This window comes from Tiliqua scincoides, chromosome 1, assembly GCF_035046505.1.
Source record: "Tiliqua scincoides isolate rTilSci1 chromosome 1, rTilSci1.hap2, whole genome shotgun sequence".
Taxonomy (NCBI): Eukaryota; Metazoa; Chordata; class Lepidosauria; order Squamata; family Scincidae; genus Tiliqua; species Tiliqua scincoides.
Window position 1 is genome coordinate 193,822,670 of NC_089821.1, and position 13,407 is coordinate 193,836,076.

The following is a 13,407-nucleotide window of genomic DNA, read 5'->3' on the forward strand; positions in this document are numbered from 1 at the left end:
TCATTGATGTTCTGAGAATGCAGCAAGCCCTGAAATTGCACCATTTTCCCTAGATAGGCAGCTATAAAAAATTAAAATGAATAATTAAAAATAATTAAAACAAATAAGGGAAGATGAGATGGGGAAGTCATCCCTCTTTCACCAAGTGAATTCTCTGTAGTCTGTCTGCAAAAGCTCAAACCCCTGCCACCCAATTCAATTTAAGTTCTTATATTTTAGTCAGTTCAGTGTAATTTGGGACAAAATTTTAAATCCATCCTGTTTTTTGTTTGGGCTGGATTGAGATTAAAACCCCAGAATAATGAGATGAGGAAATGAGACTCCACTATTGGGGGGAGGACACTTTCCAATCAACCAATGATTCCAAACCTATTAGCCCTGGAACCCACTTTATAGATTCACACACCTTCGGACCCACCTAGCTTTACAAGACTAAAAAAGAAAAAAGTGTTACCAGGTCAAGCCTCTTTTTATTGTGCTATGGTGGGGAGACTGCCTCCTGGAGCACTTGTTGAGCTTCACCTGGACCATTCTGGTAGCCTTGCATTCCCCTTTGCCTGACCTTCCACAAGAGCCAAGGTACATTTGTTTACTCATGAGTAAATGTGAACATTTCACTTTCCATAGGGCTCCATACATTCATCAAGTTGGAGGGAGGGACTTCATTCTTGGACATTTTAAGGGGGCAACGTTCATTGGATCAGAACCACTCTGGTGGCATTGGATTCTTCTTGGTCTGCCCTTTGCAATGGACAAGTCACATATGTCTACTCCTGAGTAAACACACAGTATCACTCAGGTTGACTTTCCATAGGGTTCAATGCATTTTGCTTGCCAGTTGCAGCTTCGTGACCCACCCACAGTTTGATAAACCCTGTTCTAGGGTAGTCTATTTAATAGTAACTAAAACTTTTATTTGTACTTTTCCCCCCAATTCATAGCAAAGGGTATGAATACAGCTGTTCCTGATTTTTCAGTGCAGGAGGCAAACTGTGCAAAGAGGATGTGTATAAATTCACAGATGAAACCCGAAGTGAAAAATGTGAATTCAACCAGCTTAACATCACCATTCAGTTAACATACATCTAAAATATCTTCAGGACTAGTTAATTTGTCCCTTGCTTATTTGTCAATCACATTCTATTTTTTAAATATGGCTAAGATTAAAGTGTTCATATCTTGATTAGCTAGTTATTCAGTGACAAAGCAAATAAAAAAAACCAATCATGTATACTATATTATAGTTTGAATTGTAAACAAATGCAAGTATTTTGCAAGACTGACACCTTGCTATTTTCAGGATACTTTATATTCAAAAAGGTGGAGGTACTAGGTAGCATACAATTACAAAAAACACAAAACCCAAACCTTTGCGTTGATACATTCAATTTGCTAAATATGCATTAAGATTAGATGGGGGAATGCAGAAGTTTTCATAGGTTTATCTTTGGTAAAATGTTCTTTGCTCTAATTAGAATGCAAGTAGTACATTCATGAATTCTACAGCCATTTCTGTATGGTGTTGCTAATGCATGAGGAAAAATGGTTAGCACTTCTCTAGTGGCACACAGTCCTACTGGAGCTTGACCACTTGTCATTTTGAAACAAAACCTGACCACGTAACCAAAGAAATTATATAATTTAAAAATCTGAAAATATCAATTCCAATTTAATTAAATTGCTACATATAAAATGTATATGCTATGATTCCTTGAACCAAATAAAATAAACACACAAGAATATAAAATGAGTCTGTCAAGCAAGAAATGTCTGACATTATCATTGTCATTAGCATCAATGGATAGCAACCCAGGCCAGCAAACTGCATTCGCCACTGTGCACATAAAATTATCCTGTGTGTGGGCTACCCTATTCAAGGAACAGCAGGTCCATGCCCAGAAACTGATTTTGTTCTGTGAACCAAATGAGGCAGTCTGTGCAGACTGAGAACTCCGTGAGCATTGCAAAAATCTAGTGCCTATAAGAAAATGCCTAATTTGGGCAAATTATTTTATTCTTGCTTATCATTTGAATCTCATGATTACCAAAGAAAGAAGAAAATAAAGCCCTGTTGTGATACAGTGCCTTCTAGGAAAAGCCACAAACACAAATACAGGTGGTGGCTCATCGGTATCTGTAACGGATCGGTTCTCAGCCACCCCCCCAACAGATAATGAAAACTGTGGATAACTAAATCTGCAGTTTCAACACCTTTAAACCCTCTGAAGACGACCAGAGCTGTGCTCCAGTCACCTCTGGAGGGCTTCCTGAAGTCTGCAGAGACTGCAAGTGTTTGCCCACAGCTTATGCGGGCTTCAGAATGAAGCCTGGAGGCAAAAAAAGTGACTTCCAGTTTCCTTCGAGAAACTGAAAGTGACATTTAAATCCAATCCTATCCAACTTTTGAGTGCTGGTGCAGCTGAAATGCAGCCTTGAAGAAAGGGAACAAACATTCCCTAACTTGGAGGAGGCCTCCATGATTGCACCCCCCCCATGAAGTGTATACCCTATCAGCACAGTTGCACTGGCACTGGAAAATTGGATAGGATTTGGCCCTAAGGCATTCTGAGACCTGGAGATGGATGCATGTGGCTTCTGTAGGCTTCAGAAAGCTCCCTGGAGGTGACCAGAGCTAAATTCCAGGGGACCTGCGTTGAGTCAGATCTGCGGATATAAAATCCGCGGATAAACAGGCTCAACCTATATTACACTGTACTTAATGGAAATTAATGACATTTAGAGCACCTGAACCTCAGTTCATGATATATGGAGACATTCCAAGTAAATTATGAACTACCATAAATTAGGAAAAGTAAATGGTCTTTGTGATTTTGAAATCATCTGGGTGGCATTGTACTTGCAGATATAATTATAAAATCAACATATGATGCAGAGGAAGTTTTGATTATGTAATTTCAAATCAAATATATAGGTACATGTCATATTAAATATTTTAAACCTTTGAAAGGCTGCAGTCATTTTAGTGACATAAAATAATATGGACTTAGATGTTTTTCTACATTCCTTGATTCAAGTATTTTTTTTATAAGTAGTGAGAGTAACAGATAATAGCACCATGTTCTACTGATATAGGCAGATTCTGTTTCACAATCTCTACCCATACCAGTAGTTCTTATAGCAAGAGGTCACACTGAAAACAGTGAAATAACTTATGTGAATAAAAAGTGAAGTATCTGTACTACAATCTCAACATAAACACACTTTAAATAATGCCATGATCATAATTTTTACAGCAATTCAACTACAACATGAAAAACTGTCAAAGAAAATTATAACTCTTCTTCACTGATTTCAAAATATTCACGTTTCCAATATTCAAACTAACACACGGAATAGCTATAATTAGCACAGAAGTGATCTTGACACTCTACTTTTTCAAAGAATGTAGCACTTCAAAAACTATACTCTGAAAGGTTAAAGTTTTTAAGTTTTCAAACCACTGATTAAAAGGTACCTATTGAAAACTGCCCCAAAGAGCACAAGACTACTTATTGTTAAAAATCAATTAAAATTTTAAAAGTGGAATAAAGGTTAACAGTTATGCAATTTATTTCTGCTGATGATTATGTTTAAATGACATGTTAGTGGCTTATGTCTCATAATTCATGGTTCCTTACTGAGTACCGATATAGCCAAGTAAGGGCACCATCTATTGTAAACCTAACATGCATAAAACATATTGAAATGAATATAATTAGTAAAGGAATTCACTAACAATATTCATTCATTTCAATATGGTATGTCTGAGAAACATTTTCACTGGATTGTATCTTTCCCATTCCCCCCACTATTATATTGCCCTTTCCCATATGTGTGATAAACACGTATTAAAGAGGAACAATCTTACTGGTCAATAGTCTTAGTGCTGAATGAACATACTGAGCAGTTTTAGATCTAGAACAGATTGACCTCAGTTGGAATCAAAGTACTTGTTTCAAAATAATTTAGTGGTCAATGTCTTTGGAAACTTAAATGATCCCATCACTTTTTTGCTTTCTTGGCTTTTTTCAATATGTCACATTTTTTTCTATTGGGACGCCTGCATCTTTCATCAATGCTTGGTATACATTCATAATGCCACACTTCATCCATTTTCTCAACAGGATAAACGGCTTCAACATAATGACGAATTAGTCTCAGTCTCACAGGATCGAGCTGCTTTTTGTTACAAGCCCCTGAATGGTTGTACTGCAGTCTGAGATTATCTGAAGTAAAGAGTTCTGGAAAAAGTCTTACTAGAAGTCTGGCAGCAAAGTTACCAACTGAAAGACTTTGCTGTACAATCTCTCTTACTTCTTTATCAGACAGCAGATACACAGAAGGCACAGGAAAGTCTGGAGGAGGAACTACAAGTTCCTCAAGTGGTATCTTACAAAAATCTTTGTTACTTCTTTCTGGAGGCAATGGCGGTCCTTCAAATTCTTCTTTAAATCTCTCTGAGTTTATTGCATAGGTCAGAAATTCTCTTCTTTCAGGTCCTGGTACATGAACTTTTCGCTGCAGTTGGTAGGTGCGCCTCTGTTCTGTATCTCTGCGACGACATCTCTCATCAAGCTTTCCAACAAACTCCAATGTCCATACTCTGTCATTCTTGGCTCTTGGGTATAGCATTTGCACATAGTGTCGAATTAATTTAATCCTAACAGGATCAAGCTGTTTCTTGCCCAGAGATCCACTACAATTATATTGCTTCCTTAAGTTTTCATGAGTAAACAATTCAGGGAATAAATGAACAAGCAATCGAGAAGCAAAATTGCCTATAGACAAGCTGCTTTCATATATGTTTTTAAGCTGTTCTTTGTTTAACAGGTAATCTGGGACAGGAACATCAAAATCAGGGATAGGGATGTCAAGCTTATCAAAGTCTATAGGCACAAGCCAAATCTTTTTTGATCGTCTGCCTTGTCTTTCATATTCAAAATTATCTTCCACTTTTATAATAGATACATCATCCGGCAAACTAGACGAATCATAGCAATCTTCTCTCATCTGTTCATTCTCACTGTCATCCATGTACATGCTTTCAAGTTCATCATTTATTCGCTGAACACAATGCTGCAGCCAGGCCTTCCGCTCCTGCATAGCAGGAAAGTAAATCTCTGTATACCTACGGATTACCTGAAGTCGCTGAGGATCAAGTTCTTGTTTCCCACATTCCCCATAACAGCTGTATCTCTCTGCTAACTTTCTGTGATCAAAGAGTTCTGGAAACAATCTGTGTAGCAAAAAGACACAAAATTCTCCAGGAGAAGAAGCTTCATCTAAAAATTCATTTATATCCTGGGCATCAAACACCCATTCCGAGGCAATGGAACTACTATCAATGGGTAGAGTTTCTTCCTCCTCCTTTTCATCAATGATCTGGTCAGCCTCATAAAAACTGGAGGACTGAACATCTGGCTGACTATTTTCCATGTCTCTTTGAGCCCAAAAACTACTGAAAAAGTCATTCACCTGAGGCAAACACTCTGCCTGCCACACAGCAGGATTTTTCACAGAAGGGTAACAGACTTCCACGTAATTTCGTATTAGTTGCAGGTGAAGTGACTCAAGTTTCTTTTTGTTGAGATAACCACAGGTACTACAAGTTCTGCTTAATTCATCTTCACTGAAGAGCTCTGGGAAAAGTTGTACCAATAAGCGGCAAGCCAAATCTCCACCTGATGTACTCTGATCCATGATCTGTTTGAGTTCTGAGGCTGTCAGCAGATATTCAGGTGGTGGTCTGAATTCTGCGACAGTATCTGCTGGGCTGACATGCTTTTTAATTCTACTGACTTCGAGTGACAACAAATCTACTTTGCTGTGAAGCTGAGTCATGTTGGAATTTAAGGTATTCAGTGTGTAAAACATTTTTTGTATCAAAGAATATATATTTAGGTCAGACTCTGACACAGCAGGTATAACAGCACTTGTCTCTCTTTTACGTTCCTCATTCAAAGTCCGAAGATTGGAGGGGCTGATAGGATTAACCTTTTCAAATAACTCGTAGGAAGTGAATTGCTCAGTTCCTGGCAAATTCTTCTTCTCTGTTATTTTGTGTGAGATTCCATAGAGAGGTTTCTTATACGATGGCATGATTGTGTTATTCGGGGTGTCATCTTCACCAGGCCATGTTACACTAGGATTCTTGTTCTTGTTTGACTGCTCTACATCTTCCTGAGTAGGTGATCCATCTCTATGCTTCAGGTTGGAAAGAAGACCCTTTCAAGGAGCAAATGTTTCATTAGTATGACAGTACACTTCTACAATTTAACTTATTTGCCTTAAAGGAATATATTATGAAATATGCATTTTGAATTGTAGACGTTAATACTAGTATTAATCCAACTCACAGTGTATTAACAGTAATTAAACATTAGAACATCATTTTAGCAACAGTGTGTCATTTACTATTTAATTTATTTTGTTGGGTTTTTTTGCCAAAATATTGATCAGATTTGTGCAGTCTTCAGTGCTTGGAGAGAAACTGTTCATATAAGATTTCCCAAGAAAACCATGCGACACATTTGGCTCTCCCTTCAACCTAGTACAGGAATACAAATGTACTGTCTGATTTTCATTCCCCAATCTTATGAGACTCAAATATTCTGGGTCACTAATGCACTTACAATAGGAATTGAACTAAAATCAATGGCTATTAGTGCAGCAAGGATTTTCAAGTGATGTTGAAACATTCACTACATTCATGTACAGACTGGGTATCCCTTTATCTGAAATGCTTGGACCAGAAACATTCTGGATATTGGATTTTTCCATATTTCTGAATATTTGCATATTTCTGAATACATAAATTAGAGATCTTGGGGATGGGGCCCAAGTCTAAACATAAAATTAATGCTTTGTGATTTTATTTCTTTAGGCAAAAAAATGAAAAAATAGTCACGTTAGAACTCAAAAAAGTTCAGTATTTTGGAATGCATGTGGGACCTTGGTATCCACTGATTTCGTATCCACTGATTTGACTCACCACTGATACCAGAGGTCTAAGTGATACATTAAAATGCTTTATAGATAAAATTTGGCATTCCGTTTTGAAAACACGATGGAAAACTTAAACTTCATTTAATGCTCTGATATTACTCAGCTGAACGAATTAAGACTTTTACAGCCCAATCCTAAACTGTGCTGGCGCAGCACGGTTGGGCTGCATGTTCTCCACTGTATTCAGTACAGGGACTACATGGTCTCCGCTAAATCCAGCGCAGCTTTGGAGCAAGCAGGAGATCTCTTCAGAGTAAAGGGATATTTTTTCCCTTATGCTGAGTAATGTCCCAGCCTGCCTATGGGGCTACTTGGATCTATGTCTGCTATATAGCAAGTGTGAGTCCGAGCAGCCCCATGTAAAGGCAGCAGGCCTGGGATGGGAGTTTCATTTAATGAGTGATTTGATGAGTGATCCCTTTGTGATTCTCTTATATTTACAAAGGGGAGAGCAACTGTTGCTATGCAATCAGGATAGTGTCTCTCGTGGTTTCAGATCAAATATTAATTTTTAATATTGTGAATTATTTTGGGACTAGGAACCAGTTTTTCCACTGCTTTTGCTACATAAACTGTTTTGTGAACTTTTTTGTTGAAAATCAATACATAAATATTCTTCATAATAAAGGAATCACCTCTTGTGAAAGGCCTCTTCTTTTCACACTTGATAAAATGTCTTGGTGGCTTCTTGAACCATCAGAACTAAACAAAGTCCGTTTTCGTTTGTTGGTGTCTTGCAGGCAAGTCACTAAACCCTCTAGTGTGTTTTTTTCAGAAGGCCTTGGGATCATGGAGCAGTCTAAGGCTTCGTCTTCTTTATCCGTTTCTACTTTCATAATATTTTTAATAATAACTAATGAAAGAGAAAAGTGGTAACAAGTCACTAACTGGCAACTCACTAGGCTATTGTTTCCAGACAGATTTTTAGTATCACTATCCAACTCCCATACAATACTTTCTATATAAGATTTGTGAAGAAATCAGAACAATCTGATCTCGATACTAGGCCAAGATGTGATCCTACTAAACATAACTATAACTCGCATGCTACAATCTGCTTTTGACTAAAGAGTGCATTTGTTGAAGTGTTACATCTAGTTACACTATAATCAGATCAGAAAAGTTCTACTAGAATACAGTTCTTGTGACACAAAGATTACAATACAGTTGTGCGTCACTTAGCGACAGCGATGTGGACCAGCACCTCCAGCACCAAGTGAGGCTTAACGTTATGTGAAGCCTCTGAAGATGAGAGGAGCTGTGCTCGCCACACCTCTGGAGGCTTCTCTGAGCCTTGCAGAGGCTCTTGCAGAGTTCACCCAATGTGATAATTGGGTTCTCTCATATCTTGAAAATATGAAAAAGATTTGCACATATTCTTTTCTGTCATTTGCAGCTAATGAGTTTCTATGTGAGTACAAAGTGCTTATTTCTGGCCATTTCTGTTTAATGATGTCACTTCCAGCCCTCAGTAGGAATCATGAATGCTAACTTAAGCCCTCTATATGAAAGCAGTTTGACACCCCTGATATAGAATGATAATGTCCAATATCCCCTCTCCCTTTTGTTAAACTGTATTTTGGTATGGTTTGCGTAGACTATTCTTTATATGGTATTTTGGACAGATAAGAAACTATATTAAAAATAGAACATATTACCTTCTGTATTATCTTCATCATCAAATAATTCAGTTGAATTCATATTCTGTTCCTCTACATTAACAATAACAAAAAAAGAAATAAGCAAAAAACCTAAACTGCATATAGCTTAGAAGGCATAAGCATACTGTAAATTTCAAATTCAGCATTATTGGTACACATGCACACTGAAAACACAACTGCTTGCAGCTGCAGCTGCCAACAAAAGCAGCAACCCACAAATCTTCTGTATAAATAATACATCTTCTCTAATATAAATCACATTTTTTGTGTGCAGTGGGGAAGGGTTAGATGTGGTCCACAACAATTCCAATTTTTGCCTCAGTGGTTGGGAACCACTGCATTAGTGTATACGTGAAATTGGTAATTTCTGCTCCAATGTGCCTCACTTTATACTTGTTGTTGGCAACCTTCAGTCTCGAAAGACTATGGTATCGCGCTCTGAATGGTGGTTCTGGAACAGCGTCTAGTGTGGTTGAAAGGTGTGACAATCCCTTCCACACCGGGAGCAAGTGCAGTCTGTCCCTGGTCTGTCTCCCTGGCTATGGGCCTTCCTTCTTTGCCTCTTTGCCTCAGACTGTTGGCCAAGTGTCTCTTCAAACTGGGAAAGGCCATGCTGCACAGCCTGCCTCCAAGTGGGCCGCTCAGAGGCCAGGGTTTCCCACCTTTATACTTTATACCTTTATACTTCCCACTTTATACTTATTGATTCTGAAACACATTTGCCATTTGGTTGTTCATTCATCCAGTTTGGTGTGGTTCTTTTGGCGTTCTTCACAATCTGCTTTCATTTTTTCCACCCTGAATATTTAGGTGTCATCTGCAAACATGGTCCCCTTCCCATTTACCCCAATACAGAACACAATCTCCCAAGCTCAATTTACCTTGCATGTAATTTGCTGTAAGATTTTGTAATCTTATTAACAGTACTAATGACAGTGAAGGCTGCATGAGGTTTACTTTATAAATTATTAGCAATAGCATTCATTTCACTTCAGGGCTGGTGCCAAGCACTGACCAGAGAAGCAGTCAACTCAACCACTACTAAAACACCATTTTATGTGCCTTTAGCTTTATCATCTCTTCTTCCTGCCCAGACCGGAAGGACAACTAGTGCAGGGCAGGCACTGCTTACCTACTCACCTAAAAAGCAAGCAGGTGGAAGGAGGTGGCTATCTCTCTTCTTACAAGAACCTGATGGCCTATTATGATAAGATCATTTTTACATTTAGATGTACCATAGCCTACTCTTATAGTAGGATAATATACTTTCAGCTGCAGATTTGGGGGCTCTCTGCAACATGCCTTTGTAGGGGGAACCCTATCCTTGTCTTCACTTTGCCAAGTGATACCAACTGATGTACCAGCCAGACAGAGAGGTGTAGATCAGTGCAGGAAGGCAGTGATACTACCCAGAGAGTATGCAAAAGAGCAAGTGGAGGCAACTGCAATTGTGACTATCTCTGCTTGCTCGCCTACTCTCCCTCTGGATGCAACTTCTAGACAGGTACCTATGTTAGTCTATTGCAGCAAGTAGCTTAAAGCAGGGGTTCTCAAATTGGTGGGTCATGACCCAACAGCCTGGGAAGCCCTAATCCCGGCCCCTTAAGGGGCAGGGAGGGGCAAAAGCAGCAGCATAATACCCAGAATTGTGCTGTTGCCAGTGACAGGGGGGATTTACACTTACCTAAAGCCAGTGCCAGCTTCCAGGGGGTGTGGGGAACCCTCTGCAGGGCTCCACACACCTTCAAATGTCTCAAAATAGTGATCAGAATCCACTTCTGGTTTTGCAATCGAAAACCAGAAATGGTTTCCAATCAGGAGCAGCCAACCTTCCTATCAGGAGTCCTTTAGGGCTTTATATAAGTGTAAAAAAATCCCTTATCCCTATCAGAGGCACAGGCCTTGGGGACCATGTTGCTGCCTTTGCCCCCCTCATGCAACAACCTACCTCAGTTCTCAAACTCCCTGAGAGTTTGAGAACCACTGCCTTAAAGGATTACACTTTCATTATTCTTTCTCTGCATGGCCTGACTTTGAGGGCTGAGTCTCCTGTACCTAATCCTCACCATGCCACCTAGAGACAGCACAGGTGACCAAGTGGAGGTGAGAAATGCACTGTCAAGAGGTGAAGAGTGAGCAGGGGCAGCTGCTGGTGCAACAAGTACATACACCAGCCATTTTCAACCAATGCGGGACTGGTGTGCTGTGGGAATTTAGGAGAGGGTCATTTATCAAGAGGACCGTTGGGGGATGCAAATCCCCCACGGACTGAACAGTGTGCCTCGTCAATTGCCAAGAAACTGATGCTGTGCCTTGACCATTTTAGTGCCTTGCCTGTGTGCCCTGAGACGAAAAAGGCTGAAAATCACTGCCCTGCGCTCTCTAATACCGGTGGTAGGAACTGGGCTGCAACGATCTTTGTTCTTCCAGGGCGGGATGAATGAGCACTTGGGGGAAACAGCTACAGGAGGAGCTGTGGCCATGGCTCGCCCAGGGGCGACAGAAGCAAGCCGGGAAGGGCAGAAGAGGCGCGGGAAACCGAGCCCCTCCCTCCTAAGAGCCGCAGGGCGGCAGCGCTCTGGGTCACGTGGCTATTGTGGGCTGTCCTGACATCCCATGGAAGTGGGAGGCCCGCCACTCCGCCTCCCCCACGCTCCCATCTCACGCTTCGCAACTTTGTTGGCGGTGGCGGCAGCAGCGGAAGCTTAAGGCGCCGATCCTTTCCTGGGAGTAAGCCCCATTGGCTACAATGGGACTTACTTTTGAGTAGACATGCCTAGGAGCGGGCTCTACGACTGCAGTCCTGTCCACTTTCCCGGGAGTAGGCTCCACTGACTGTAGTGGGACTTCCTTCTGAGTAGACACGCGTAGGCCTGGGCTCTGGGGCTGCAACCCTATGTGCGCTCTCCCGGGAGTAAGCCCCACTGACTCTCATGGGACTTACTTCCGAGTAGACACGGCCAGGCCGTTGCGTCTACGCAACAGGGAACCAGCTGTGGGCCGAGCTCCCCCAATTAGTTTCCCAGACTTTGAACCGGGACGGGCCGCGGGAACCGGCCGGGGAAGGGAGAGCAGCTCCTAGGCAACGGGAGTGGGCCGCGCGCGCGCGTGTACAAAGGAGGGACGGGAGCAGGGGGGCCGCTACCGTCCGGCGGCGGCGTCCCGCGAAAGCTCAAGCAGCAGCTCTGAGCCATCCTCTTGGTAGCGCGCCCCGTCGGCGGCGCTTCCGGGAGGCGTCCCCACCCCTCCCCCTCCCGAGCTGGTCTATGTGGCAGCCGGGGAGAGGGGCGCGTGCGAGGGAACTCACGCGCTGCTCCCCCGCGGATGGAGGCGGCTGCGCGAGCTCGCGCCAGCTGCGGCACAGCCACGGTCGCGAGGAGCCGTTGCCGCCGCGGCGGGCTCCCTCCCCTCTGCCACGGGCGCGCGGGGCTCTGCACCTCGCCACGCTCGCAGCCGGGGAAAGTTGAGGCGAGGGGCGGGGAGAGGGGCTTACCTGCTCCGTCTCGGGCACCGTGGCGAAGGCGGCCCCTCCTCCCCCGGGTCTCGGGTGGGCGCCTGGGAGCTGCCGAGGCGGGCGCCCGAGCCTTCCCCTCCCCCTGGGCTCTTTGTGTGTGTGCGCGAGGGGTCCGCGCGCTGCGCTCTCGCGTGACGTGACGGGACCGTGTGTCATTTCCGCACAAGGACACTGAGCGCCCCGAGGAACCGCTGCGGCCACCCGGGACGGGGAGTGTGTGCGAGGGGGAGGGGACGGAGCCGAGACGGGGGAGGGCGGGCTCAGCCACTCGCAGCGCCACAGCGCGCGCGAAGGCGGCGCGGCCTTTCTGTCCCACACGCGCGCGCAGGCCTGCCCTTCCCCCTCCCCGTGCGTGCGGGCCAGCCCCGCCCCTCCCCGTGGCTGGCCCTGCTGGTGGGAGCCGTTAAGGCCGCCCCCGCCGCCACACCACGAACATACTCCCGCCGCATCTCCTTCATGAGGCTCTCACGAGGGGGGGGGGCTCGATTCTAGGACGGTGGAGGTGGACTTTAAACGCCTCATTGCCCCAGAGTGCGGGGGGGGGGAGAGAACAGTCCGCCCTGAACTGAGGCTGCTTCCTGTCCACGCTTACCTGGGAGTAGGCATCATGGGAAGTAGACAGGCATGGGCTTGGGCTTTACAGCTGCAATCCTCTCCACACTTACCTGGGAGTAAGCCCCATGGACTATAATGAGTCTTTCTTCTGAGTAGATGTGCCAAGGATTGGGCTCTATGGCTCAATTCTGTCCATACTTTCCTGGGAGTAAGCCCCATTGACTCATGGGACTTCCTTCTGAGTAGACAGGCAGAAGACTGGACTCTATGGCTGCAATCCTAGCCACACTTTCCTGGGAGTAAGCCCCACTGAACATGATGGAACTTACTTCTGAGTAGATCTGGTTGGGATTGGACTGTAATGGGCCCAATCCTAACCAGCTTTCCACTGCTGGTGCAGCCATGCCAACATGGCATGTGTTGCATCCTGTGGTGGTGTGGGGCAGTCATGGACACCTCCATGTTTGGTCCACATTTGTTCCCTTATCTTGGCTGCATTGCAGCTGCACCAGTGCTGGAAAGTTGGATAGGATTGGGCCCTGAGCCAGCAAACATTTGCAGGATGCAAGTATCTTGTAGTCTTGTGCTCCCTAAGCATCTGGTGGGCTGCTGTGAGATACAGGAAGCTGGACCCTGGGCCTGATGCAGCAGGGCTCTTCTTATGTTCTTATG

At 43.7% G+C, this 13,407-nt stretch overlaps 1 protein-coding gene across 1 annotated transcript; it reads right to left on the minus strand.

Annotated features, from left to right (window-relative positions):
- Positions 1–934: 934 nt before the first annotated feature.
- BEND3 (BEN domain containing 3) lies at positions 935–12,472 on the minus strand. Its single transcript, XM_066613125.1, has 4 exons — positions 12,160–12,472; positions 8,664–8,717; positions 7,641–7,858; positions 935–6,225 (listed from the first exon to the last, which is right to left on the minus strand). The coding sequence occupies exons 2-4, from the start codon at positions 8,704–8,706 to the stop codon at positions 4,003–4,005; spliced, it is 2,484 nt and encodes an 827-aa protein (XP_066469222.1). The 5' UTR covers positions 8,707–8,717; positions 12,160–12,472; the 3' UTR covers positions 935–4,002.
- Between the last annotated feature and the right edge of the window lie 935 nt (positions 12,473–13,407).

What these genes read in the sequence shown, in the direction of transcription:
- BEND3 (XM_066613125.1), bottom strand. Translation starts at nt 8,706, where the DNA reads ATGAATTCAACTGAATTATTTGATGATGAAGATAATACAGAAG. An exon ending in TGATGAAGATAATACAGAAG is followed by an intron (nt 7,859 to 8,663) that starts GTAATATGTTCT and finishes CTCTTTCATTAG; the next exon opens with TTATTATTAAAAATATTATG. An exon ending in GAAGAGGCCTTTCACAAGAG is followed by an intron (nt 6,226 to 7,640) that starts GTGATTCCTTTA and finishes GCTCCTTGAAAG; the next exon opens with GGTCTTCTTTCCAACCTGAA.